General features: G+C 39.4%; 1 protein-coding gene across 2 annotated transcripts in view; it reads left to right on the plus strand.

Moving 5' to 3' along the window:
- Ripk2 (receptor interacting serine/threonine kinase 2) overlaps positions 1-17650 on the plus strand; it is a 32046-nt gene extending 14396 nt beyond the window's left edge. Inside the window, exons 5-11 of one of the 2 annotated variants that reach the window (XM_006983266.4) lie at positions 3826-3875; positions 4751-4912; positions 8881-8966; positions 12396-12482; positions 13637-13730; positions 15845-16006; positions 16551-17650. In XM_006983266.4, the coding sequence (XP_006983328.1) occupies positions 3826-3875; positions 4751-4912; positions 8881-8966; positions 12396-12482; positions 13637-13730; positions 15845-16006; positions 16551-16888 (979 nt within the window). In that variant the 3' untranslated portion in view covers positions 16889-17650. The remainder of the gene's footprint in view (positions 1-3825; positions 3876-4750; positions 4913-8880; positions 8967-12395; positions 12483-13636; positions 13731-15844; positions 16007-16550) is intronic. The other variant, XM_076563858.1, reaches the window with a different exon arrangement.
- The last annotated feature ends 8942 nt before the right edge of the window (positions 17651-26592 follow it).

The raw sequence follows: 26592 nt of genomic DNA on the forward strand, positions 1-26592 counted from the left end.
TTATCAGAAACGTAAGATTAATCAGGAGAATTTTCCAGCTACATTTTATAATGAAATTTTTTTCTAATAACTTATGATAAAAATAATTAGGCCACAATGGTTGATATTTTTCAAATTAAACATTTTTGCTTTAAATGATTTCAACATTATTTAAAGATACAAAGGTGTATATTTTGCCCTATGAATATGTAAAAATTCTCAAAGTTTTTTTTAGCATAAGTGACTTGGGAAAGCATGGGGAAACAGTGGTCCATCACATTTAGTCATTGTTATTTACACCTTACTCGCTTTTAAAAAGAAATAAGCAAACCTTTAAACCTATTAGGGATGTTTTTATTTAAATATGGATGGATCTTTTATACAGTGAATTAATGTGTTTAATAGAATTATAGTTTCATGTTTCATTTACACTTAGTTACAACCTCACAGTACAGTAATAAGCATAATTTATTGTTTTTAATATTGCTTCTTTGACAAGAGAAAAGGAGGATGGTAATTTATTATGCACAGAATTAGAGTATGGTAGCTTTTACCTCATATATAATTCACATCTGTCTCTTCACATGCCAAGGAATATAAAGTCAGGCTTCCTACATGTGTTTTAAAACCATGTTCTAGCCCTTTCAAACAACTTTTGCTATCTTTAGTAATTAACAGTAAATATGAAGGTGCTTTTAGTAGTAAATGATGTGTCTTGACTAGAAAATTACATAACCAGCTTATATACCCCTTTTGCCAAGAAAAGACTTTTTTACTCCTTCTTATTAAATCCATGGCAACCAGTTCATGTCAGTGAGCACCTAGTACAAGTATCTTTCACATTCATATTATTGTATGGAAAAAAATGTTTCTTCTTCTGTTGTCCCCCGATACACTCATTCATCTACATGAGGTGCCCAGTAAGGAGGAACAGGAGGGATTTGTGTCTGCTCCATGAAGACTACACAGTCCAGCTGGTTTGAGTCTCTAAACACAGACCATTTGGTTTGGTTTGGTTTTTCCCTGCATCGAGAGATCCTCTGGTTTCTGTCATTGTATCTATTCACATGCGGAACCACACTGACTGGTTTGCCAGTGTTGAAGCAAGCTTGCATACCCGAGATGAAGCCAGCCCGGTCAAGGAATAGGATCTGCCTAATGTGTTTTTTAATTTGATTTGCGAGAATTGTATTGGGCGTTTTTTTCACATATGTTCATGGGGGAAGGGGAACGTAGTTTTCCTTTTCCGTTGTGCTCCTATTCGGTTTTGGTGTCAGCGCGATGCTGGCTTCATGGGATGAGTTTGGTAATGTCACTTTCCTTTCCACTTTATAAAACAGTTGGGAGAATGCTGGCATTACCTCTTTTTTAAAAGCTTCATAGAAAGCCAGTCTGGTGCGCACACCTTTAATCCCAGCACTCGGGAGGTAAAGGCAAATGGATCTCTGCGCTTTCAAACCAGCTTAGTCTACGGAGTGAGTTTCAGGACAGCCAGGGCTACACAGAGAAACTCTGTCTCAAGAAACAAAAAAGCAAAAACCTTGATAGAATTTGATGGTGAATCCATCTGGTCCTAAGATTTTCCTTGTTAGGAGAACTTTACTATGATGTAGGTATCATTGTTTGTGTGTGTATGTGTGTGTCTGGATTTAATTTTGGTGGTCATATATATCTAAGAATTTACCATTTCTTCTGGATTTTCCAGGTTTATTTTTAAATGAGTTTTCTAAGTCCTTTCTAATGAGTCTTTTATTTTATTGGAAACAAAAATAGCTTCCCTTTTCATCTCTGATTTTATTAATTTGGCTCTTCTTTTAGGTGTTCAGCTTAAAGTTTGTCTGTCTTATTTATGTTTTAAATAACCAACTGTTAAACTGATTCAATGTATAGTTCTTGGGCTGGAGATGGTCAGCTGTTAAAGGATGGACTCACAACCAAACACGTCGCTGTGTCGCTGTTTTTGTCTCCATTCCATTAAGTTCCGCCCTGCTCTTTGTTACTTCTTGCCATCCAGTACTTTTGAGTTTGGATTGTTTTTGTTTTATTTGTTTATTTATTTAATTTAGTTTTTTGAGACAGGGTTTCTCTGTGTAGTCCTGGCACTCACTCTGTCCCCCAGCCTGGCCTCAAACTTGGAGATCCACCTGCTTGCCTCCAGAGTGCTAGAATTAAAGGCACATACTACCACCGCCCAGCTAAGTTGTTCATTTTATTTAGTACCTTGAGGTACTTCATTGGGTTATTATTTGAGATCTTCCTGATTTTTAAAGCACTCATAACTACAAATGTTCCTCTTACAACTACCTTGAAGTTGTGCTTTCATTTTCATTTGATTCTAGGAACTTTTCCTCTCTGACTTTTTGAATGACTCGGTGGTAATTCAAAAGTTCATTCTTTAGTCTCCATGTATTTGTATAGTTTCTGTAGATTTTCTTTCCATGTTTTGATTTACACTTTTATTGTTCTAGGAGCTGAAAAGATACAAGAGGTGGTTTTGATTCTTTTTTATTTGCTTAGACTTGATTTGTAGCCTAGAATGTGGTCTGTTTTAGAGACGATTCTTGGGGCTGCTGAGAAGAACATGTATTCTGTTTCAGTTGGATGGAATATTCAATACATATCTGCTCAGTCTATTGACCTATGATGTACTTTAACTGTCCAATTTCTTTATTGATTTTAGCTTGGTTGGTCTAGCTACTGGCTGATTGAAATCACCCAGTATTATTGTTTCAAAAATCAAACCTTTTGTGTCCATTCTTCTGTTTTATGAAATTGGGAGTACCAGAGTTCGCTGCATATACATTTACAACTGTTACTTCTTCTTGGTGAATTCATCCTTTCCTTCTCTCTTCTGAGCCACTATGGGTGGAAGTTGGCTCTATCATCAGAATAACTACTCAGTTTTTGATAGATTGTTTTATCTTTACCAATAAGGTATGATTCTTAGAGACAACAAAAAGTAGGATCTTGTTTCTTAATCCAGTCAACTCTGCCTCTGTATTAGTAAGTTGAGGCTATGTTCATTTAAGGTTACAATTCAAAGGTACTTGCTCATTCCTGTGGTTCTGTTCGTTGTTTTTCTGGTGGCTTGGATTATTGTTTGTTTTTTACTTTCTCCCTTATTAGTATCAGGGATTTGAGAACAGACTAATTTCAATATACTTATCATTTGTTTTGTGAATTATGTTTTTATGTTCAAGCTCTGTAAAGAGTTTTCATTGGTTTGGGTGGGATTTTCTCTGTAATCCTCACTTACCCCAAAGGTAGTGTGCTGGTACCTAATCAAGTTCAGGTATCCTTTTTGAGTATGTAATTTGCTTGGAGATACTGCAGAATTTCTATTTTCTACTTATTTATTTCAAATATAAACTCTATTTAGCTTAACTAGGTGATTTGTAACTGAAATGGAATTATTGTCAAAATATTTGCACTATGAAAAGACTGTATTTAAACCAGAAAAAAGTCAGTGAAATGGTGCTGAAAATTAAATAAAAGAAGACAGTCTTCTTTTATTGCTCTTTCTTTTGTGTGAAAAATAGGGACATCAGATTAGAGGTTACATTTTATCTGGATGTTCAGAATAACATAAGTTATCACAAATATTTATCTTGGTATGTAGCACTAAGCCATTATTGTGATAACTTCATATTTTTTCATTAATTTTTTTAGACAGGTAATTTCATTTCAGACATACATGACCATTCACTATCCTGACTATGTATTGTGATCCCTTTTAAAATATCTCATTACATTATCATCTTCAAAATGGTTTCATTTTTAATACTGCTTTGCTCTAGTTTATTGTACAAAGTTTGCTTATGATATATAACTTTTTAACTTGAACAGCTTTGCAATTATCATGTGGGAAGTGTTATCAAGAAAACAGCCTTTTGAAGGTACGTATGCTCTTGATTTCCTTATTGCAGAAGACATCGTGTTGTTGGTACATGTTCAGAACTCTCTAAGCTCATCATTTTAAATGTACCTGCCATTCATTCTGTATACAAATAACACTGTAAAAACAGCGGTTTACCAGGTCTGCATCTCCTGCACCTACAAAACGCACTAGATTATGATCAGTTAGGAAGAGCATACCTGACTTATTGATCAGAAGAATCTAAATTCCAGTCGCTTTGTTGTCAAACCCCAAAATCTCAAGTCCTCATTTTTAGTCTTTGCAAAATGAGATTACCTTTTTTTGAAACAGGCTCTCACTATGTCGCTCTGCTGTGTAGAATGTAAACCAGGCTGGCCTTCAACTCACAGATCTGCCTGCTTCTGCCTCCCAGGTGCCAAGATTAAAAGCATGTGCCATCACACCTGGCTTTATTACTACTTTCAAGACCCACGCTAGCTATAAAACTGTGAAAATTTAATTATTATTCCTTTTATAAATGCCAACAAACGTTGAAAAATAATCTTTGTCATTCTCAGATAATATTGGGGCTTTTTTGATTTGAAGTTTGTAATGTTCAACTTGTTATGTAGTGAATATCCTCACCATTTCAGTGGTTTTGCAGATAACACTTACTCTCATTTGTAGTAACTATTACTTACTGTCCCTGTTGGCTGTCCTAGGCTCAGCTGAGCTCTGCCTGGCTCAGCTCTTCTCACATCCTGTGAGCTGCACGGGTCTGGCACTGGCTGGAAGATATGTCCTCTTACAGAAAAGGGTGTTATGAAATGGTCTAACATACTAAGATCGCTTCATTTTTATTTGATTAGTGTTAGTAGTATCTTTCCAGTTAATGAAATGTATTTGTTTTGACAGAGGTCACCAATCCTTTGCAGATCATGTATAGTGTGTCACAGGGACATCGGCCTGATACCAGTGAGGAAAATTTGCCATTTAATATACCTCATCGAGGTCTCATGATCTCTCTAATACAAAGTGGATGGGCACAAAATCCAGATGAAAGACCATCTTTCTTGAGTGAGTAAACAATTTTAATCTGGACCTTTGAGTTAGAGAAATTATTAGTATACTATAAATAAAATATTCCTTGAACAATTATGCCTATCTTGAAGCTGTTATATAAATTACTTTGCTCTTGTTATTTGTTGCATTTGCATATAAGTAATTGCTTCTAGAAAAGACTTGAGAACTCCTAACAGAAAAGTGAAGTTGTTTGGTAGGAGTAACATCTGTTCACTTAGGGAACGCCTGCCCTGTGCTCTCCCTGGACAAGCACAGGGAGCCGAGAGTAAGTGTGACATCTCAGTTGAACATTCTTCTGGAGAAAGCACTGAGAAAATGAGTAAACGAATGAGACACAGATCGTGAGGTCATCATGCTGTAAGAACACAGTGTGGGGGTACACGGAGAGAGGGTGAGGGGCTTCCGGGAGCTGGCATTGGAGCTGTTGTTTGCCGCTTGAAGCAGTGCCCATCCGTCATTCACAGACTCGGGAGAGACGAGTTCCAGCAGAGGAAAGATCCAGAGACCAGAAGAAGAAAATGTTTGTGTTTTCAAGCAATGGAGAGACAGCCCATGTAGCTAGAGCCTAGTGAACCAAGATGATGGTAAAGATGCCTTAGAGAGCGAGGCAGCAGCTGCCCGCCACTCTCAGACCTGCATTCCAGGCACAGTGAAGAGCCGTTCTCATGGTCTCGTCTGGAAGCAATGTGATCTAATTTAAGTTTAGGTCAAAATCACTTGTGACTGCTCTATGGGGAAGTGACTAAGGGAGGCCAGAGAAGAACAAAAAAGCAGTTAGGAAACTCCCTCAGTAATTGTTTAATTCAGGTGATAATTCTGGTCAGAGAAAAATTACCCAGAATTAAGATACATTTCAGAGGAAGTACGTAGGGGCCCATCCCTCACCCCCACATTTCCCCAGAGTACTCTTGAGTAGGAGCAACAGGAAATATTAGTTAGAAGGATAAGGGGAGAGAAACAGAAAATACAGGATAGCCTCAAGAGGGCCTGGATCCTAATCCATTGGCCCTCCATTGTCTCTGCCCTAGGGTATTTAAAGGAATGCCAAGGGGTGAAGCAAAAGGCCCCACCCCCCAGTTCCCCCACTCTCCCCCCACTCCCCAGCACAGCCAAGTGCTCAGACACCTGCCTGCTGTTTAATCATCCTCTCTATGCAGACCTGCTGAGTAAAGCCACTAGGAAACCTAAAAATGGGCTCCAACAGAAGAACAGATCTCTAAGTATAAACAGAAGAAAATCTTAAGACCTAGTTAGGCAGAGTTCTTAGATTGAATCCAAAGGATCTAAAAATTTTTCAATAAATAAATAAACTTGGAGATAGAACTTAAAAAAATTAGAACTTTGTACTCTAGCGTAAAGTACCAAGCCATGGAGCTGGCGCAGAGGAAAATCTGCTTCCATACTAGCCTGAGGACCAATTTGTATTCCCAACACCCAAGTTATATATGCCCTGTGCCCTGCAGGTGTGCAGCCTCCCTGTAATCCCAGCACTTGAGAGGTGGAGACGCGGTTCCCCAGAACAAGCTGACTAACTAGACTAGCCAAAATGGAGAGCTCTGGGTTCAAATGAGAGGCCCATCCTCGGTATATAAAGTGGAGAGCAATCACGGAAGATAGCTAGTGTAAACTTATGGCCTTTGCAGTCACACATACATGCAAACATGTATACAATATGTTTACATCACACACACACACACTTGGAAAAATAAGTAAACACTAAAACACGAAATGACAAGATGCAGGTAGTGGGAACATATTTTTATATCATATCTATTGAAAGGACTTGTGTCTGGAAATAAAAAGAATCTGACTAATTCAATAAAAAGACAAATAATAAAATTTTAAAAAATTGTGGGAGATTAGAATTTCATCAAAGAAACTATACAATTGGCTAAAAAGTATATAAAAGGGCTTTTCACATCACTAGGAAATACAAACAGTGAGATACCAATCTAATCTCATTAAAACAGCTACAGTAAAAAAGACAGATGATAACATGTTGGCCTTGATCTAAAGTAATGAAACCCTCAAATATTGTTGATTGTATATGCCCAGTCATATAGGCATGATTCATGTAACCAACAAATAGAAGGAATTATAATTACGGTTACTACTATAATAACATGTAAATGTTCTTATCCAAGAAAGAATCTAGGATTTATGATATAAAATCAAGCGTCAATAACTCATGAATAATTTAAACTAGATCACCCTAAATAGAGAATTTAGCCTGACAACAAAGAATAAAATATCCTTATTAAACCTCTGAGGTATTCTTAGAAATTGCATAAAGGAACAAGAAAATGGACCACAAAGGAAAGAAATGGACAGTGTAGTCTCTCGTGTCAAGAAAGGAGCCAGAAGGAATGTTTCAAGGAGGGAGTGGTCAGTCATGTCTGTTTGACTGTAAGTCATGTAAGCAAGACTTCAGCTGAGTTGCGGTAGTGAGGCTAAAGTACGAGATTGAGGCCAACTTGGGTAATAAATATTCAAGCCCTTGATCTCAAAAAAGAATGAAAGATTTTTCTCACACTGGCATCATTGGTAACCCATTCAAATGTAGTGTCTTCTTTTGAAAGATTTTTTTGTGTTATGTGTGTATTTGTATGTGTGTATGGTAGGGGTATGTACATGTGAGTACAGGTGCCTCCTGAGTCCAAAAGCATTGCATCTCTGGAACTGGAGTTGCAGGCAGTTGTAAGGTGTCAGATGTGGGTTCTAAGAACCAAACCTGGATGCAAGAACAGTATGTGCTCTTAACCACTGAGCATCTCTTCAACCCCCACATGCAGTTTCCATGGAGATGTGAGAACAGAAGAATGGTGCTGATGTATATGAAGTTAATTAGGTGCAGGCAAGGAGGACAGTTAACACTTTGACATGCATTCTTCTGTTGCTGGGTACAAGGAGGACAATTAACACTTTTACATGTATTCTTCTCTCTGTTACTGGGTACAAGGAGGACAGTTAACACTTTGACATGTATTCTTCTCTCTGTTACTGGGTTTTCAGTTCTTGTTCTCCCCCCACTTTTCTTTCTGTTCCTCTCCCTCCCTCCCTCCTTCCCTCCCTCCTTCTCCCTCTCTCCCTCTCCGTGTGTGTGTGTGTGTGTGTGTGTGTGTGTGTGTGTGTGTGTGTGTGTGTGTGATGTATATGTATGAGTACAAGCATACCCCATCAGTGATCATGGGCAACGTTCCAGACTTGGTTCTTTCCCTCCACCATGGTGCTGGGAATCAAACTAAAGCATTCAGGCTTGCACAGGAAGCACTTCCACCCATTGGGCTCTCCTGATGGCCCAGCCTGTAAGAATTCTGCACGCATGCCAAATACAAGTCACTTAGCACATATGCAACTTGAAATATACTCTCGTACTCCTGTTCTGTGGCTTTGCTTTTCTTGTTTTAAGAGTAACTTTTCTCTAGAGTACAGTTTTCAAAATTGTTTTTAGAATTTGTATTTAGAATTGTATTTAGAATAGTCCAGTTCTCAGGTTTTTATGAATCTTATTTTTGATGTCATATCTAAGAAATTTTCCTGACTGGGTTTTGAACATTTTCTCCTATTTATATTTAAGTGAATGATCTATTTTGAGTTAATTTTTATGTATGGTGTATGGTAAGGGTATAAATGACCTGTTTTTCTGTGGCTATCTAAATATCAGTATAGTTTATTTTAAAAGACTGTCCTTGCCTTGAAGAATGTAAGGCCCTCTTTTGAAACGCGGCTTACCAGAATTATAATGGTTCGTTTTTAGGCTGCTGACTCTACTCTGTTGACGATCAGGTCTGTTTATGCCAGCAATAAGAATTCTTAACACAATTGGATGTCATCACTTCAGCAAAAGATTGGCATGAAGCCTTATAAGATAAATGTTAACATTTCAATTTAATTATTAGAAGTAATCTGAACTTAAAATTGTTGGGTTTTTGTTTTTGTTTTGTTTTGTTTTTCTTATTTAGAATGCTTAATAGAATTTGAACCAGTTCTGAGAACATATGAAGACATAACTTTTCTTGAAGCTGTTATCCAGCTAAAAAAAACCAAGGTAAATCTCCCTTTGACACTTTGTAACTTAGAATTGTAAACAGCTGTATGTTACTCATGAAGTTTTAATTTAGTTTCCCAGATACAGGCTAGAGTTTGGAGGTGAGAGAATTTACAAGGGCCATGGTTACTACCTTGGTCACCGAAGGGTATTTCCCTTTCCTTCAAATGGGCCACCTTCAGATTTAACAATGTGAGAATTTTCGGCATGTCAGATGTGAACTTAGGATGTGTACTGAGGGCCCTGTGTACAGCAGACACCCTACGTCACTCACTACAGGTGCATGTGACATGTGTTAGACTCTATTACTTCTGCTAAGTTCTTGCTCTTCTTTAGTGGACTTGACTTTTTCTGAGATTTATTGTCAAGTAAAACAGTAGCATGTTATATTTGAACCCCCTGTTGTACTTCTATTGCTTGGTTTTTATTTCTCACCCAAATACTTGATGTTGCAGACTAAACTGTCAGAGACGTTCATGTGAATGACCGAGGGCCGTTGTGTGATCAGTGTAGCCCGCGTGGTTTAGCACCACTGAGGATTTACTCAGCAGCCGCAGCTCCCTTTGAGCACAAAAAGCATAGGCTAGCTCCTCCAGGTTTCAGTACACTGCACTTTACATCTGATGATAAAACTGCCAGCCAGCCAAACTTTGGGCGACGAGCAAGCACGATCTCCAGCTCCTTACTGACTGGCGGTTTGCTTTCCCCTCCTGGTTTGCTGGACCTACTAACATAACCTTCCATTTAAAGACTGGCGTGTAAACGAAAACAGCCACTCATAATCAGACTTAAGATTTATCATAGCAATATCAGTATCCAAGTTGCAGGAGGATCTAAAAATGAAGTCTTTGAATTCTTTTCATAACTTCTCCAGCTCCCCCATTTTGGGGTAGGGTACAGCCTTTTCCAGAGATACTAATGTCCATACAAACCTCTGAGACTGTTTCCTTTTGTCTTATCTGTTCTTTTCCTATTGTCTCCTTACACGTTTCTCTTTTTCTCATCTCTTTCTAAGCAAAACTAGATGAGTAGGGACCTGGTGGTACCATCCTGTAATCCCATCTACTTGGGTAGGCTAAGAGAGGAGGATTGCAGATTCAAGGTGTGTCTGAGCTATGGTGTGAGCTCAAAGCCAGCATGGGTAAGTTAGCTAGACCTGTCTCAAAATAAAAACTAAAAGGAGGAGGGAGGGGACCTAGGGGTATAGTCGAGTGGTAGATCACCAGACAAAAGGAAGAAGAAGAAACAGGAAAGGAGTGGAATACAAAGGCCTATTGCCTTGGACATGTCTCCAGTTTGAACACTAGGATCCTAAAACTGCGACTTGGTGTTTAAAAGTTCATCTTCCTAAGTAAAGTGTTTTCAGATCGTTTGGTAACCCCACGATGGAGTCGTCATTGTTTTTATGTCACAGTATTATTTTCACATGAAGTTGTGGTTGGGGGTTTTCGAAATTCTAGTGTCCTTCAGTGAGATTGTTGCAGTCTAGAAAAGTTAGTAACTTACATAACACCCCACATAAACAGTGAAAGTAACAGTAGAATAGAAATTTCAAAGCCATGCCTGGGGATGTGCCTCTAGTCCTGGCCACTCCAGAGGTGGAGGCAGCAGAGCTGAAACGTGAGCAACATAGCGAGATCCTGTCTTATACAAACACACACACACGTTATATTTCTCTCTTTAGAATGGCTTGTTTTATTTGCATTGTCTATTTTTAAATTCTTTTAACCAAATCTTACGTATTGGAGGTTTCCAAGTAAATGTTTTCTATATCTTGAAAAATAAAAACTGAACCAAAAAAGTTTTCTTTAATCTTTTCTTGTATGTCTTCTTTGGAAATGATTCACTAGTCCATAAACAAGTTGAATTATCATACCTTGTTAGTTATTAAAAAATAAGGTAGCACTAATAAAATGATACATTTTAAATGTTTTAGTAAAAGTCAGGAAACTTTATATAACAGACAGAGCCACAAGCTAATTTGAAGATTCATCTAAAATTCCATGTGTGTCAGCTGTAGTGGTGCGTGTCTTTAATCCTAGCTCTCAGGTGGCAACGGCAGGTGAGTCTTTGTAAGTTTGGTAGCAAGATCCAAGTCCTCGAGGTCAAATGGTCTCACACACATACAGACACACACACTTACTGAACTAGGTTTATGAGTAAGAAACGAGACCCATTATGTACACAGGTGGATATGAGTCTTTTCCTCTGAATGGAGCAGGAAGTTGTAAATTGGACAGTGGAGACTCAGGTGCAGAACCCACTAGTTTCTAAAGTTCTGAAGAACAATGACAGTATTCTGTTACAGAGAGGAAAAGTAGACTTAGCCATCTGTGGTAGTTTGCACCTGTAATCACAGCACTCCAGAAGCTGAGGCCAGTGGGTTCCTGTGAGTTTGAAACCAGCATGGTCTACATAGTAAATTTCAGGCCAGGCTGACCCTGACTACAGAGTGGATATTCTCTGTCAAATGGGTGGAGGCAGGGGCTAGACTTCCCAATCTGTCTTTAAATGACCTGGTAGTAATGACAATTTGTCTAAGCCATCACTTTAGTATAAAGTTATAGTGCTTAAATAAACAAATCTCCTGTTCGGCAGCTATCTTTTATTGAATACCTGCAAGTAATTGTAGGGCCCTTTTCATGTATTACTTCTAATTCTCCTTACAGTAACCCTACAAAATAGCTATCCTTGTCTCTAATATCTAAATAGGAAAACTTGATGTTAAGTTTCACACACACACACACACACCCATGCACATTCAGGTAACCCTAGTTAAACTCAATAGGCTTTTTGTTTGTTTGTTTGGGAAGTTTTTAAGACATGAAATTAGGACAGGGGACGAGATGAGAAGTCGAGTTCAAAAGGGAGCAGGAGGGGCTTAAGAGAGGGGATGGAGTGATGACTGTGACCCAAATGCATTATATACACACAGGGGTCAGATAGTTACATATCCTGGGGCTCTAAAATGATCATGACCCCCATGCCATAGTAACACAGCACCACCTTTACATCATCCCAACCGTGGGTTCTTACCAGTACAGTACAAATAGTAATAGGACTTAGAGCATAGTACTTGAAGTGTATTTTTGCTTAATAACAATTATGGATAGATAGAACACACAGCAAAATTATCTCAATCTTTAAACAATCATGTTTGTAGGTATTACTTTAAAGATGAAGCTGTAAGACTCTTGTGAGAGAATATTTACCAAGATCAACCAATTAGTATGAGGCAGGATGAAAAGTCTGTTCTCTAAGCATTTCTTGTTGTACACTGTCTCTACCTAATTAAGTTATGTATTCTCAAATGATTTAGATTTTGTCTCCATTGATTTTTGTGTAAACAGAAAACAAGTAGATTGTAATTTACTTCTGTAATTTCTAAGTCACATCCAATTAAAGCATACGTGTGTGTGTTCATTCCAGATACAGAGTGCTTCAAGTACTGTTCACTTATGTGATAAGAAAACAGATTTATCACTGAACATACCTGCAAACCATCCTCCACAAGAGGTACAAATATATATGTTATTTAATGCTAGAAGTGTATTTAAAAAATCATTTAGTCTAACCCCCTTTCTTATAGATGGGAAGCTAAAGTCCAGGGAGCATTTATAATTGGTTAGGTAGTCATGACAATCTCTAACCTGAAATCCCACTCAGCTCTGTCCTCTTGTGATGCTCTAGGGTGGTGTACAGATAAACCATCGGTGATAATTTCACCACACTACCTCATAGTAATAAGAGAAATTTCTGTTGCTCCCCAAGAGGTATTTCTTTAGTTGATCATTTTATGAATCATTTTAAGATCATATGTCCACTTTACAGATTCATAAAAATAAGAGTGCATTCCAAAGAGGATGAAAGCACAACACATGGGTCTTACATTTGCTTATATAGTGTGTGCACATGTGTGTATGTGTATCAAAGGATAGCTTGCAGAAATCATTCTCCTTTGCTCTGTGGTTCCCAAGGATCAAATTGAGGCCACCCACTTGGCAGAAGCACCTTTACCCTCTGAAACACCTCACTGGCCCCAATACATAGTTTCAAAATCACTTTCATATTAATTATCTAATCTGATCCTTGAGTATATGCTAATTTTTTGATGAAACCTGAAAGCCAGAGTGTTTCAATGCATTGTTGAAGGGCAATTAGCAATTCCATGACAGAGCTGGGAGTGAAGATATCCATGGATTTTCCATCCCTTCGGGTTGAAAGAACAAGCATTTGCTCTAAACCAGTAGATAACTACGAGTTTCTGATTCACCATTATAGCCACTGAACAGATCTGCTGAATCATGTAGGGTGTATAGCTGTTTCCAGTGCGTAACTGTTGCCTCATCCCTTCCACTTGAGTTGAAAATGAAATTCAATTTAGAGGTTGGGGATATAGCTCAGTGGTAGAGCACTCATTCAGCATGTGTGAGGCCCTGGGTTTAATCCCTAATAGAGATGGAGGTGAAAAAGAAGTCATGTGTATTTGTGATGGTTTTCTATGTTATTTCTTTGGTTCTGTAAACGATAATTTATAGTGGTTCTGCATCTTTGTTTTTAATAAGCCAAAGGCACATACAGTTTAGAAGCTACAGCTTTAAAGATGATGCCTTTCACAAACTCATATGTATACAGCTCTCCTCAACCTGTCGGTCCTCTGTTTACCTCAGGAATCGTGTGGATCCTCTCTGCTCTCCAGAAACACTGGTTCTCCTGGAACCTCCAGGTCTCTGTCAGCTCCTCAAGACCAAGATGTTTTATCTGGTATGCCAGTTTCCCAATCAGTTTGGTTACACAACTTTTCCACTTTCTTTCAAGGTCAAAGCATTAGCCAACAGTGGTGTGCATGGAACACATTTTTCATTTGCATTCATGCTCCATTTACTTTTTTAAGTAACAAGCCTATACATGTGAAGATAACAGTGGAATGGTGAACAAATACATTTATATTAAAGGCACTCTGTGATCATGATGGAAAGGGTTTTTTTCTTAATCTCACAAGAAAAAAGAGAAATGTTTCTTAGTTACCATAGTAACTATATTTTAAGAAGGATACATACTTATATAACTACAGGGCACAAGACACATTCTTTACAAAGCACTTTTAATAGCTGTGTGAGGGAGCTAGTCCTTGTTTTACAGATTCTGAACTCTGGATCACACAGCAAGTAGCTAGCAGATCCAAGACTTGATTAAAGCCAGGCTTTCTGATAAATACTTTCATGTCACTCTGCCGTGCATGTCAACATGAAGACTATTTCTGCCTAGAGACTGACCTCTAGTTATGACAGAAGAATATGAGTCCAGAAGCAAGGAAACAAGTAACAGTGGGTGATTTAGTTGGTCTGGTCAATAGAGTGAATAAGAAGAGATAAAAAAAAATGAGGATCACAATCATACCAAGAATGCCCAGGGGCTCGAGAGATGGCTCAGTGGCTCTTCCAGAGGACTTAGGTTCGATTCCCCACACCCACACAATATCTTAGAATGGTCACAACTCCAGTTCTAGAGGATCTGCTACCCTATTCTGGCCTCCGTAAGCACCAAGCATGTACGATGCATAGATATATATTCATTTATGTCTATTCACTTATACCATTTTTTTTTTTTTAAGAAAAAGAATACCTGCATTCAGCTAACCTAATTTGGGCTCTTTAGTTCAGTAGGTGGTGATTCTTGAAGAAGGGTATAAAATAAGAATTCTTGCTTTGAGAAGGCTCATCCTGGCATACATACAACATTTTAAAATTTATTTTTATTTATTGTTTGTATGTGTGTGAGGTGGCAGAGCCGCATAGAGAGAGCCGCGCATGTCATGGAGCACATGTAGAGGTCAGGTGACAGCTTTGGGGAGGCAGTTCCCCTTCCACTGTGGAGTCTAGGAATCCAATCCCAGTGAGGCCAGTGCTGTGACCCACTGAGCCATCACTCCAGCCCTGTAGAAGCTACTTTGCCCTGAAAAGGAGACTTGGAGCGTGAAGGAGAATTAAGAGTGAAAGTGAGGAGGATGGTGTGAGCGATTAGATGACTCCCAGGTGCCTTGGCTTCTCACTTGAAGAGCCGAGAGAGAACAGGTAAAGCTAAGTAAGTTACGCTGGGTGCTGCTAGAACCAAGACCTGAAGTGGGTTAGAGCTCGGATGGACGACGATCACGATTTTAATCTTTGTGTTGTTTTTCGTTTCTACTGGGGTGATGTGCAGGATGTTGAAGAGACAGTGTGTTTAATAATGTCAGAAAAATAATTACATGAACTAAAGGGGGAGATAAACAGTTGAAGCGCTGAATTGTTTTCTAGAGGAGAAAGTAGAAAACACGTCAAATACAGACATTTTACACTTAAAAGTCTGTGTATCTGACAGACATACGTAAGACACATTTAAACTAGAAAAGGAAGAATTCACAGAGAAGTACCGGACTAGGAGAAGAAGGGAAATTTTATTATTTTTAATAAGCATAGAGCAATCAAGCACTAATAGTAATAATAACTGTTCAGTATAAATGCTTATTGTTCATATAAATGCTTATTACTCTAAAAAATGTTTGCAGAGCTGGCACGATGATTCTGTGGGTAAAATGCATTCAGCCAAGCCTGCAACCTGAATTTGATCATCAGGACTCACATGGTAGGAAGAGAGCTGACTCCTTCAGGTTGTCCTCTGACCTTCACAGACAGACAGACACACACACACACACAAAAAAAAAAAAGTAAAAAGTAAAAAAAATAGTTAACATATTTTCAGAATTGGATTTCTGAAGCAGCTTCAATGACAGTGAAGAACCTGAGCCATTGGAGCCTACCTTCTGTGTGACCCACCGCTGATACTTTACTGATAGGAATATCTAATGACTACTCTGCCCCTAACGACATGTTCTGTAGGAGGAGCACCAGACTGCTCTTCACTGAAGCTGCATCACTGTCCTGGAAACCATAGCTGGGATGGCACCGTTTCTGCATCACAAAGGGCAGCCATCTGTAATCACAGACCCACGCTGTGCTCTCTGGCTATAATAAATCCACTCCTGGTTGAGAAGAGTTCAGGTAAGTGTATGCTGTGAGATACACTACAAATGCTGGTATTTACCTCAAGTACACACTGCGTGGAGTCACCATATAATAAGTTTTGTTAGTTTTCATTCCCTACCCCAGTAAACATTTACTAGGAAAGTGTTTCCAACCTAGTGCTGATATGTCTTAATAGGGCCTGGTGTACTCCAGAAATCTCTAACTCGGAAGGAGTATTAAGAGGAAGCATTACTTACTATGTTAGTAAAGGTGAAGCTTTTTTTTTTCACCAGATATGCAGGTATCCTTTGTATTTGAAACGAAACAAAAAGTCATTTTACCCTACAACATAGAATATAAAAAATACAGCATTCTTTCAGGAAGGTGAATTGGAGATAAAATTCAAGTTCCTGAAAATGTAAGCATTTTCAAAAAAACACTGTTTATACTGACACAGTCATGCAGAAATGTCTGTTGTGCTTACTCAGTTTTACACAGAATTATACTCGTTGCAGAATTATACTGGTTGCTCGTGTCTGTCCTCAGCTTTGCAAATTGTTCGTGCTTTGCCCTTCTACAGAGCACCTGCAACCCGGTATAGCCCAGCAGTGGATCCAGAGCAAGAGGGAGGACATTGTGAGCCAAATGACTGAAGCCTGCCTTAACCAGTCACTGGATGCCCTTCTGTCCCGGGATCTGATCATGAAGGAGGACTATGAACTCATAAGCACCAAACCTACAAGGACCTCAAAAGTCAGACAGCTACTAGACACCACTGACATCCAAGGAGAAGAATTTGCCAAAGTTATAGTACAGAAGTTGAAAGATAACAAACAAATGGGACTTCAACCTTACCCAGAAGTTCCTGTGGTTTCCAGAACACCATCTTCAAATTTCCTTCAAAATAAAAGCCTATAAGTGAGTCTTTTTTTGAGAGGAAAGTCAGTTTACAAATGGTTATTTATATGTCTGTTACCTGGATAATATTTGTATAAAAACATAAGAGTATTAGACGCTTCCCTGAAGGTTTTTTGGGAGAGATAAGTATGTCTTCTTCCATGACATTGCAGTATTTTTTTAAATTAATATAAGTAAAAGTTTTGCATTATGCTGTATAGTTTAGTTTTTTATGTCAGTTTCATTACTTGAACTTCTTTATGTAATAATTACATTTTTCTTGAGCATAACAGTGCCTTAGGTAGCCTTTGTTTCTGTTGGAAGACATTTCCAAACTCACATTATCTGCAAGCTTCATTTTCTCTGCAAGTGCAATTTGACTTTATGTAGCAGTGATATAATATTCCCACTTTGCAACCCCAAGTTCAGATCTCCAAAGGAGGTCGTTTTAAGGTATACAAGGTGTGTAAAGAAGAAAAAAACAATCTTTTATTAACACTGGCCATGAATCCGCCTCTGTCTAGCCTTTGCCTCCCTCTGTCAGCATGGTGAGCAACCCATTGCTCATCCTGATCAGCTGCTTCCTGCTCCTGTCTTGAGCATATGCTGCCTGGGTGGAGGCCGTTCCTTAGTGTTGCTGTTTTCTTTGGAACACAACATGGTTTCCGCACTGAAGGGTGCTGCAGGTACAATCTTCCAGCTCAGTAGCCATGCTGCTCCATTTTTTTATTTTCTAGGCTTGTTCACACCAACTTCACCACAAACAATAAAAATGTAATACAATGTGAGTCCTTTTTTCTTTTGGCTTATGTCACTAAAGGAAACCTATAAGAAGTGAAAACTTTTTCTTAAAACTGTTTAACAATGTTAGCAAAAAGTCAGAAACAAGATAAACTTGAAAGCAGAAACTTGCAAGATCCACCAGACTCAGAACCTGAAAAAAATATGAATAGAGAATGAATGGATTTAGATGGCATTCAGACAATGAACTATTCAGTATTGGAAACAAGAATTTAAGCACCAGGGTTGGAGAGATGACTCAGCACTTCAGAGCTGGCTGCTCTTGCACAGGACAAAGATTCTCTTCCCAGCACCCTATGACAGCTCACAGCCATCAATAATTCAGTTCCAAGTATCTAAAACCTCTTCTGGCCTCTACAGGCACCAGGCACATGTTCAGTGCACTTACATGCAGGCAAAACACCCAAACACCTAAAATAAAAAGGAGAAAAAAAATTAAGAATTTAAATTCTGTTTTAAAATGACATTAGCCCATGGTATGACTCTTATGGGACTTTCAGAAACATAAATTTATAGGGAAAAATAAAAAGTAATTAGATTCATGAATTGTCTATTAAATTCTTTAAAAAGTATTAAGATAAAAAAAAAAAAAACTTATGTGTGGTGGCACACACCTGATATCCTAGAACTCTGAAAATGGAAAAGACACAGTTCCGAGTCAACCTCAACTGCCTAAGTTCAAAGCCAGCCTAGACTATCTGAAATCCTGCCTCCAAAAAATAAACAATAACAAACAGATTTAATTTGGAGGGAAAAGGAGTAGTTCTTTTTATTTTTAAGATTGGTTTTACTCTCTACCACCACCATCCCTCTATCTCTTTCTTCTGTGTGTGTATTTAAAATTACCTTATAGAATAGAGATGCCCTTAGCTGGGCGGTGGTAGCATATGCCTTTAATTCCAGCATTCAGGAGGCAAAGGCAGGTGGATCTCTGAGTTCAAGGCTAGCCTGGTCTACACAGCGAGTTCCAGGACAGCCAAGGCTACACAGAGAAACCCTGTCTGAGAAAAAAAAAAAAAGAATACTGATCCCCTCAAATGGACTTTTATACCGATGTGTGTGTGTGTGATGTACGTAGATTGACAAAATGGACTTTGCCCTGGTCTTGCCATTTGCTGCAAAGTCTACAATTCAGTGTGTGAGCCCCATCTGTAGTCACATGCTTACCACCCACCAGTTTTTCTCTGGTGATTTACTGTAACCAAGACACGTGTCTAGTCACCCATTGTCACAGCCCTGCAAACTGCATGAACACAAGGTACTGACCATCTGCCATGAGCCCCTCCTGTCACAGAATTGCTAGTGTCAGCGGATGGTTTTTCACTGTGACCTGAACTTGAGGTTTGCATGTCTGTGTTTGAGGGAGGGGCAGCTGCTGAGTCTGACTAGTCAGCACAGAACAAGACCTGGCGTAAAGCAGGCACTTTTTAAATAACAACGAACAGTGAAATGAACCCTGCAGAAGGGGACAGGGTGCTCCCCAAGTCCTACTTCCCAAACTGTATGCAAATACAGATAAGGGTACATAGAATTCTTTCGAAGTAGAACAGAGATTCAGAACTTTGTCTCATTCAAGCCACATAATAAGGTTTTTGTTTTGTTGCTTTTGAACTTTCCCATTAAGTAAAGGAGAATGGCTTAATGTTGTGCCAATTGTGTGTGCGTTTAATTTTAATCAACCTTATTAAAGAAAAGTAAAGTTTGAGCACAGAAACTTCACAAACAATATTCAGCAAGAATTTTATAATTTGTGATTATAATTACAAAATAAAATTACAAAAAGTTACATAATGTGTAACTTTTATTTTGAAGAAGAATTTCTATATAGGAGGAATGGTACTGTTTTTCTCTATGATATAAAGTTTTATAATATCCAAATAAAATGACAGTGTAAAGTATTAAGTAAGTTATAATAAAGACAGGGCTTGAACATGCCAACATTGCTGAAATAGCAGAGGAAATGTTAAGGCTCAGTCGCTCTAGGACAGCACTGATGGGTCTCTCTAACTGTAGTGCCTTTCATACCCTGCTACCTACAAATACAGTCCAGACACAGCATCCTGTGGATTATTAAAAACAAATTCATGACCTCTATGTGCAACCCTGAGGTCCAGGAATCCGCTTTAACAAACCATGTAAGCAGTTCTTATTGGGGCTAACATTCAAGGCTCTTGTTTGGAGGAGAAACAATGGAACAAGCTATAAAATAATTTCTCCTTAGGCTCACAGATCTCTTTATGACATCTTTTTGCCACATTTATCTTGAGAATGTATAGTCTCCGAACTAAGATTTGGATGGAAAATTTTAGTGGATGCACCTACCTTTCATTCCCACTGGTCATGTTGCATTTTGGAAAAATCACTTAAACACAGTATTCAGACCAGATTCCCTTCCACAACTCACCCCTTCAGCCCTGAAAGCAGAAGAGCCATGTTGACTCAAGGAGAACAGGAGGGAGGTTTTTGTCTGTGTTTGATGGAAATAAAGCTTTTTTATTTACATATTTTTATTCTCTGAGAATTTCACATGTACAGAATGAAATATGATCCCCTGGTCCCCATTTTCCCTCTCCAGTTCCCACCATCCCCCCAATATCTCCCTCTGCTGACTTCTTGGCTTGTTTTTGGTTGTTTCCCACTAACCCCGTTAGTGCAGCCCATGGGTCCCTGGGTGTGGATGTAGTGGGAAGCAACACCGATGTGTTGGGAACCTACCCCTGGCTGCATCCTCCAAAAAAGATTCTCCCTCAGGGTGATTTTTAGTTATCTTCGTTAATCTAAACACCAGCAACATGCTCGTGAAAGACTACATTTTCTAATTTGTGAAGAAAAGTTATGACCAATTGGGAAAGGAGGAGAATTAATCATTTATGTAGGGCCATGCTCACAAACATCTCAATTTTCAGAATATCATATCATCTCTAAAGTTATACCTTCTGCATATCATACAGACCAATTCTCAAATTATCTTCCTTTCCCCACTTTCTCAAATCATTTCCTTTTCATCTCAAGTACCCATATTCCTTATGAAAGCAAAATTCCTTCACTTGGCCTGTGTATCTCTATTGATCATTTTCCTGAGGAATTACTCTACATTGACCCCTAACAATCCCTATCTAAATAGTTTAAAGTTTAAGGAGCCTTGTTGGTCTTGTACGTTTCTTAAAATTTAATGTCATGTAATTAATGAATGGATTAAAATGGACATTTATGCATCTGATGCTCCAAGCTCCTCTATAAAAAAAAAATGTGAATGCACCTATATATTATAGTTAAATATTCCATTGATGAAGCGAACTATAACCTCTTCATTAGTTTGTCACTACACAATATCATTTGTACACTGCTACACTGATTTTTAGAACTCTGTTTCTCAAGGTTGGGCAGATATCTCAGTGGGCAATACCTCAACTGAGACTCTTCACAGGTAATGCTGGGCTGTGTCAAGTTGACACCTAAAGTTAACTCAGTCTCCAGCATAACTGCAGTTTGCTATTGTAGAAATTAAAACTTAGAAATCAAAAATACATGTTTATATAAAATAAAAGAACCCTCGGATTTTTCACAATGGCAAAAATGGTGAGAAGTATTTTGCAACTCTCTTTAAGGAAGATTAAGTAGAAGCTGTTTGCTCAGATCTGACTTCAGTCTGTTCGAAGTTGCCTCCATGGGGGGGAACATGACCCATTTTCTACATGTGAAGGAATGGCAGTGAGAAGAGCAGAAACAGAATTTACAAAAGTTTGACCTCACAGGCCCAGTGACCTAGTGGGGCCCAGGAGAATCAGGACCAGACTTTGGGAAATATTAGCTTAAAGCAACAAAAACTTGGAAACTATATAAAACTGTAAATAGCTGAGGATATTACTAAGTGACCCTCCAGACTATTCAATGAGCGCTCACACAGTTCTGTTAAGCAGGACCAAAACCAGGTTGGGTGGGAGGAGTTATTTCTGTTCATTGTGTGGCATTTGAGTAGAAGTAAGTACCCCTTCCGCCAAAAATTAGCCTCCCTTCCTGCACTTCTGGAGATTTTCCCTCCCGGCTCAACACGGGCTCTTCCAGTTATCTTGACTCCACACTCCCTCAGAACCCTCACTCTTTCCCAAACGCCTTGCTTTTTTCCATTTCATCCCAATTTCTTCTCTTTTGCACGCTGCTCTCTAAAGGAGAAAGGTTAAAAAGCACAGTCTTAGGTAATCCAGAGAGTTAAATTAGCTCCCACACAACAGCCACAATTCAGCATGTGATTAGACACCAGGACGGTTTTTCTGTACTCGCTCCACAACTCTAGAACTAGGTTCCTAATGTGTTGGAGCACATCTTCATTTTAAACCATTACAGCTCATTCCATTGTGTAGATGCACCAATACTTAACATATTTCCTGTTAATGGGTACTCTGATTTTTACAACTTTCAGCTATCAGAAGTAATACTGTCCTGCCTGTTCATCTGTAACTTTTCAGAGAAGGTCCTAGTGCTAGTAAATGCTGCTGGGGTCACATTTTGACACTAGGCCAAGGTTAAGCTGGTTCCCCTAACCCCTGCTGAGTTCCCTCCAGCTCTTCAGGACATGAAAAAAAAGTTCAAAGTGCTAAAACTGGTAGCTTCAAAAGCTCACAGTTAAAGAAGCTATGCTGAATGGTTTGGTGGCCACTGAGGTGTGGATGTGGTTTTATATTGGAGAGATCATAGGCAAATGTGGCTACAATGTTTAAAGACCAATCTTTAACATCTGGTTTTACATGAGTTATTTGAATGTTCTTGGACCACATGTAATGAGAGCACACTCTGAATAAAATATAAGCTGTCAAAAAAACAAACAAATGAAAAAACAAAACAGTGGTAACCAAGATGGAGCCCAGTCCTAAACAGGTCATTTATACCATCCCCTCTAAGGCTCAGGAAATACTTCAGAACAGGGGACAGGAAATATGTAAGAGCTAGACTGTAGGTAAAACTTCATTCCCTAGACTGGGTGTAACCACTGTAATTAGTAACACATGAACTGTAGTTACCTGAGCTGGGTCCCACAACCAGCTCTATCAACAATTAGTCAGGGAGTGGGGAGAGTTCCTGGGGCTCTACCCTTCCTCTCAACTACTGGCTAGCAACAGTGAGAGTCACTGTCTTTGGTTGTATACACATGCTAAGCCTGCTAGGTTCTGATGGACAGCTCCAAACCCACACTCACACAGATCGTTCTGGTTAATCTTGGTGGGATGTAAAATAAAATGAAAAGAATAAATATGAGAAAGAGATCTGTGGAGATTAGGAAAGGTTAACAGGTGATAGGGAGGTGGGAGATCTATGCAAGGGAGGTCAGTATGCATATATGAAATTGATTTAAAAAATTACCTTAAGAAAGTAATACCAATAAACACGAATAAACACTGGAAAACTTAAAATATTAGGAAACATGTCTAGGAATTGAACTTCTTGAGTCCAAGAGTAAGATGTCAGTAAATTTTAGCAGATTTTTCTTGCACAAGTCCATGTCAACTTACTGTCCTACTGGTGCCTAGGTAAATTGTGGCCGGGCACCGTGGGGACGCTTTCAATGGCAGTTCTTACCTTTGCATCTCCCTGGTCCCTCCCTTTCTCAGTCCTCAACCATTTAATCTGCCTTCTCTCCGAACCACTCCCCTGAAACTTCTCTTGCCCCAGATGACTAACACACCCTCTTTGTTCCTAAATCTAGGAAGCTTTCCAGACCTGCTCCCATGTGGTGTGGCTGGACACTCCCTCCTGAGCTAGTGGTTTGTCGGGGATGGAGAGCACCACAAACCCCTGCACTTTCCTCCTACGGTGTGGTCCTCTCCTGGTCCAGGACTTTGGGTATTCCTGCTCCTCCTAGTTCAGTATGAGCCTTCCTGTTTTGGTTATCTCTATCACTTCCCTGATTAACCTCATCCCCTTCAAAGGTCTTAATCACCACCCAGACACCTGTGGCTTCCAAAGTCAGCCCTTTGTCTTGTACTCCAGACTCACTTCCCTCTAGACCTGCCCATGTGACTGCTCCACAGGAAACTCCACATTCCAGAACTGACCTTGACATTCCTCACTACCACATACACCCCAAACAACTTGCTTCTCATGTTTCTTTTCCCCACCAGCTGCCAAGTTTGACTCTTCTGACCCTCTATTTCTCTTCCCTCTACTTTCAAAACCCCCATCATTCATACCTCAAAAATCCCAAGTACTGACCAATCTGTCTCCAAAATATGTCTTTATTCTGACAGCTTTTCCCATCCCTGTTGCACCTCCGTGTTTCTGATAGACAGCATCTCTTCTCCAGCTATCGGGAATTTAAAAAGTAAATCCATCCAAGTCATGCACTAGCATTAACAGTTTCATGGCTTCTGTGAAGATGTGTCTCTGCCAAGGCACCTTCTGATTGATTTAATAAACAGCTGAATGGCCAATAGCTAGGCAGGAGAGGATAGGCGGGACTTCCAGGCAGAGATAGGAACTCAGGGATTCACCAGTGAGACATAGAGGAAGTCAGGCATACAGTATGGAGGAGAAGTAACAAGCCATGTGGCAGAATGTAGATTAATATAAACAGGTTAAGTTATAAGAGCTAGTTGGGGGCTGGAGAGGTGGCTCAGAGGTTAAGAGCACTGGCTGTTCTTCCAGAAGTCCTGAGTTCAATCCCCAGCAACCACATGGTGGCTCACAACCATCTATGATGAGATCTGGTGCCCTCCATCTATGATGAGATCTGGTGCCCTCTTCTGGCATGTAGACAGAACACTATATGTGTAATAAATAAATAAATCTTTAAAAAAAAAAAAAAAAAAAAGAGCTAGTTGTGAACAAGCTGAAGCTAAGGCCAAGCTTTCATATTGAATAGTAAGTCTCTGTATCTTACTCGGGAGCTGGCAGTCCAAAGTCCAACTACATCTGTGAAATCTGAGTGTGCGGATCTCTCCAAGCTCAGATGTTATACAAATTCTAAAATGGTCTTGTAATAAAAAAAAAATAAAAATAAATTAAAAAAAAAAACCAAAGCCAGATATTGGGGTAAATGCTGAAAGATCATAGAGACAAAAGAACAAGCCACTAGAGAAGCTTCTCACCACTACCAAGTCCTCAGGCTGAATGGAAGGTGAGGGAGATCCTATCTCCATGAATCCTAAGATTGCAAGCCTCTGAGTCTTCAGCAAAAAAGGCCTTAGTTCCTGTCTCCTCATGCCTTATATATCTTTCTTATATACCATATCACTTCTTTCCTAGTGCTGGGATTAAAGGTGTGTGCCACCACTGCCTAGCTCTGTTTCTCTCCTAGACTGAAGCAATGTCATGTAGTCCAGGGTGGCTTTGAACTTACAGAGATCCAGATGGATATCTGCCTCCTGAGTGCTAGGATTAAAGGTGTGTGCCCCCACTGCCTGGCCTGCATGTTTAATCTAGTGGCTGGCTCTGTCCTCTGACCCTCAGGCAAGCTTTATTTGATACACAGTGTATCACCACACTCAGGCCAAACCACCTCCACTTGCTCCTCTGAGGCTTGCTGACATCCTCCTTTTTCCTTTCATAAATGGATCTTTATGGGAATCTTTTCCTGGCTTCTTACTCTTTGGTTCTCGACTCAACTTTTGTGTTCTCTTAAAGACTGACCCTGAGCAACATCTAAAGCACAGTTTTCAGGTCCTCTCTGATATCACTATGTGTTCCTTTATACTATACCTCAAGGTGTAAATATTTGGTTTGATTATTTATTGTCTATTGGCCTTATTTTCGGTAAACCCATTCCATAAAGGTAGGTTGGAACCACATCTAGCTTGGACTAGGTACTTTTTTAATTTAGCATTTCCTAGTGTTCAAAAACTATTTGTTGAATTTGAATGCATGTTTCCCCAGTCCATTTCAGACACTAGACACGGGGACACAGTGTGGCCTGTCTCTCCCCTTGTTACCACCCTGTCATGGCTCCTTTGCCCTAGAACATGAAGACCAAAGACCTCCAATTCTGGATTCCTGACACTTCCATAAAGGCTTTAATTGAATTTCATTCACTCAGGCTGTCTGCTGTGCCTTGGTTTCTGGGAGTTCTACTACTTTAATATTCTCTTTCTTTTTCAAGTTATACTAAACTTCTCTGCAAAGATCTCACCTTTTAAATCTACCATTAAGCCAGCCATGAGTCTCTGTGGGTGTAGTTCACTTTCCTCACTGACAAAAGCCAGAGTATCTCAATCTAAGCCCAGGATGTAGTTCACTCTCCTCTCTTACAAAAGCATCTCAGTCTAACCCTGGGAACCCTTGAAGGCCACCATAGATGACCAAAGACTTTTTATAGATGTGACTCAAGTGGAGGATCTTGAGACAGGGAGATTATCTTGGCTCCCATGAGTGGACACTAAATGGAATCCCAAGTGTAGAGGAAGGAAGAGGAGAGTTATGACGAAGGAAAGGAACCATGTGATCAAGGGGTGAAGAAGGTATTGGAGACGTTACACTGCTGTCTTTAAGATGGAAAGGGGGTCAAGAGTCAAGGAATGCAACTCTGCAAGTTGAAAGAGAGAAACTGATTTCCACTCAATCATGGCAGAAGGAATCAGTGCAGCAGATACCTTGACATTAACTCAGGGAAATCATCTTGGTGGTTTCCACTTCCAGAAATGGACAGAAATAAGCCTGTACTATTTTAAGTCACTGAATTCATAGTAATCTGTTACAGAACCAATAAAGTCTAGTAAAACTGCCCAGTTACAACTTCAACTCTACCTTACAGTTGCCTCTATGGGTACAGTAGCTTTTTAAAAAGCACAACAGAGCTGATGGAGAGGCTGCATAGCATTTAAGAAAGCTTCCAGCTCTTCCAGAGGATGGGAGTTCAGTTCCCAGCACCACACTGGAAGACTACCAATTGCCTGTAACTGGAACTCTAGGAAATCAGTCACTCTCTTCTGGCCTCT

Source organism: Peromyscus maniculatus, chromosome 2, assembly GCF_049852395.1.
Source record: "Peromyscus maniculatus bairdii isolate BWxNUB_F1_BW_parent chromosome 2, HU_Pman_BW_mat_3.1, whole genome shotgun sequence".
Classification (NCBI taxonomy): Eukaryota; Metazoa; Chordata; class Mammalia; order Rodentia; family Cricetidae; genus Peromyscus; species Peromyscus maniculatus.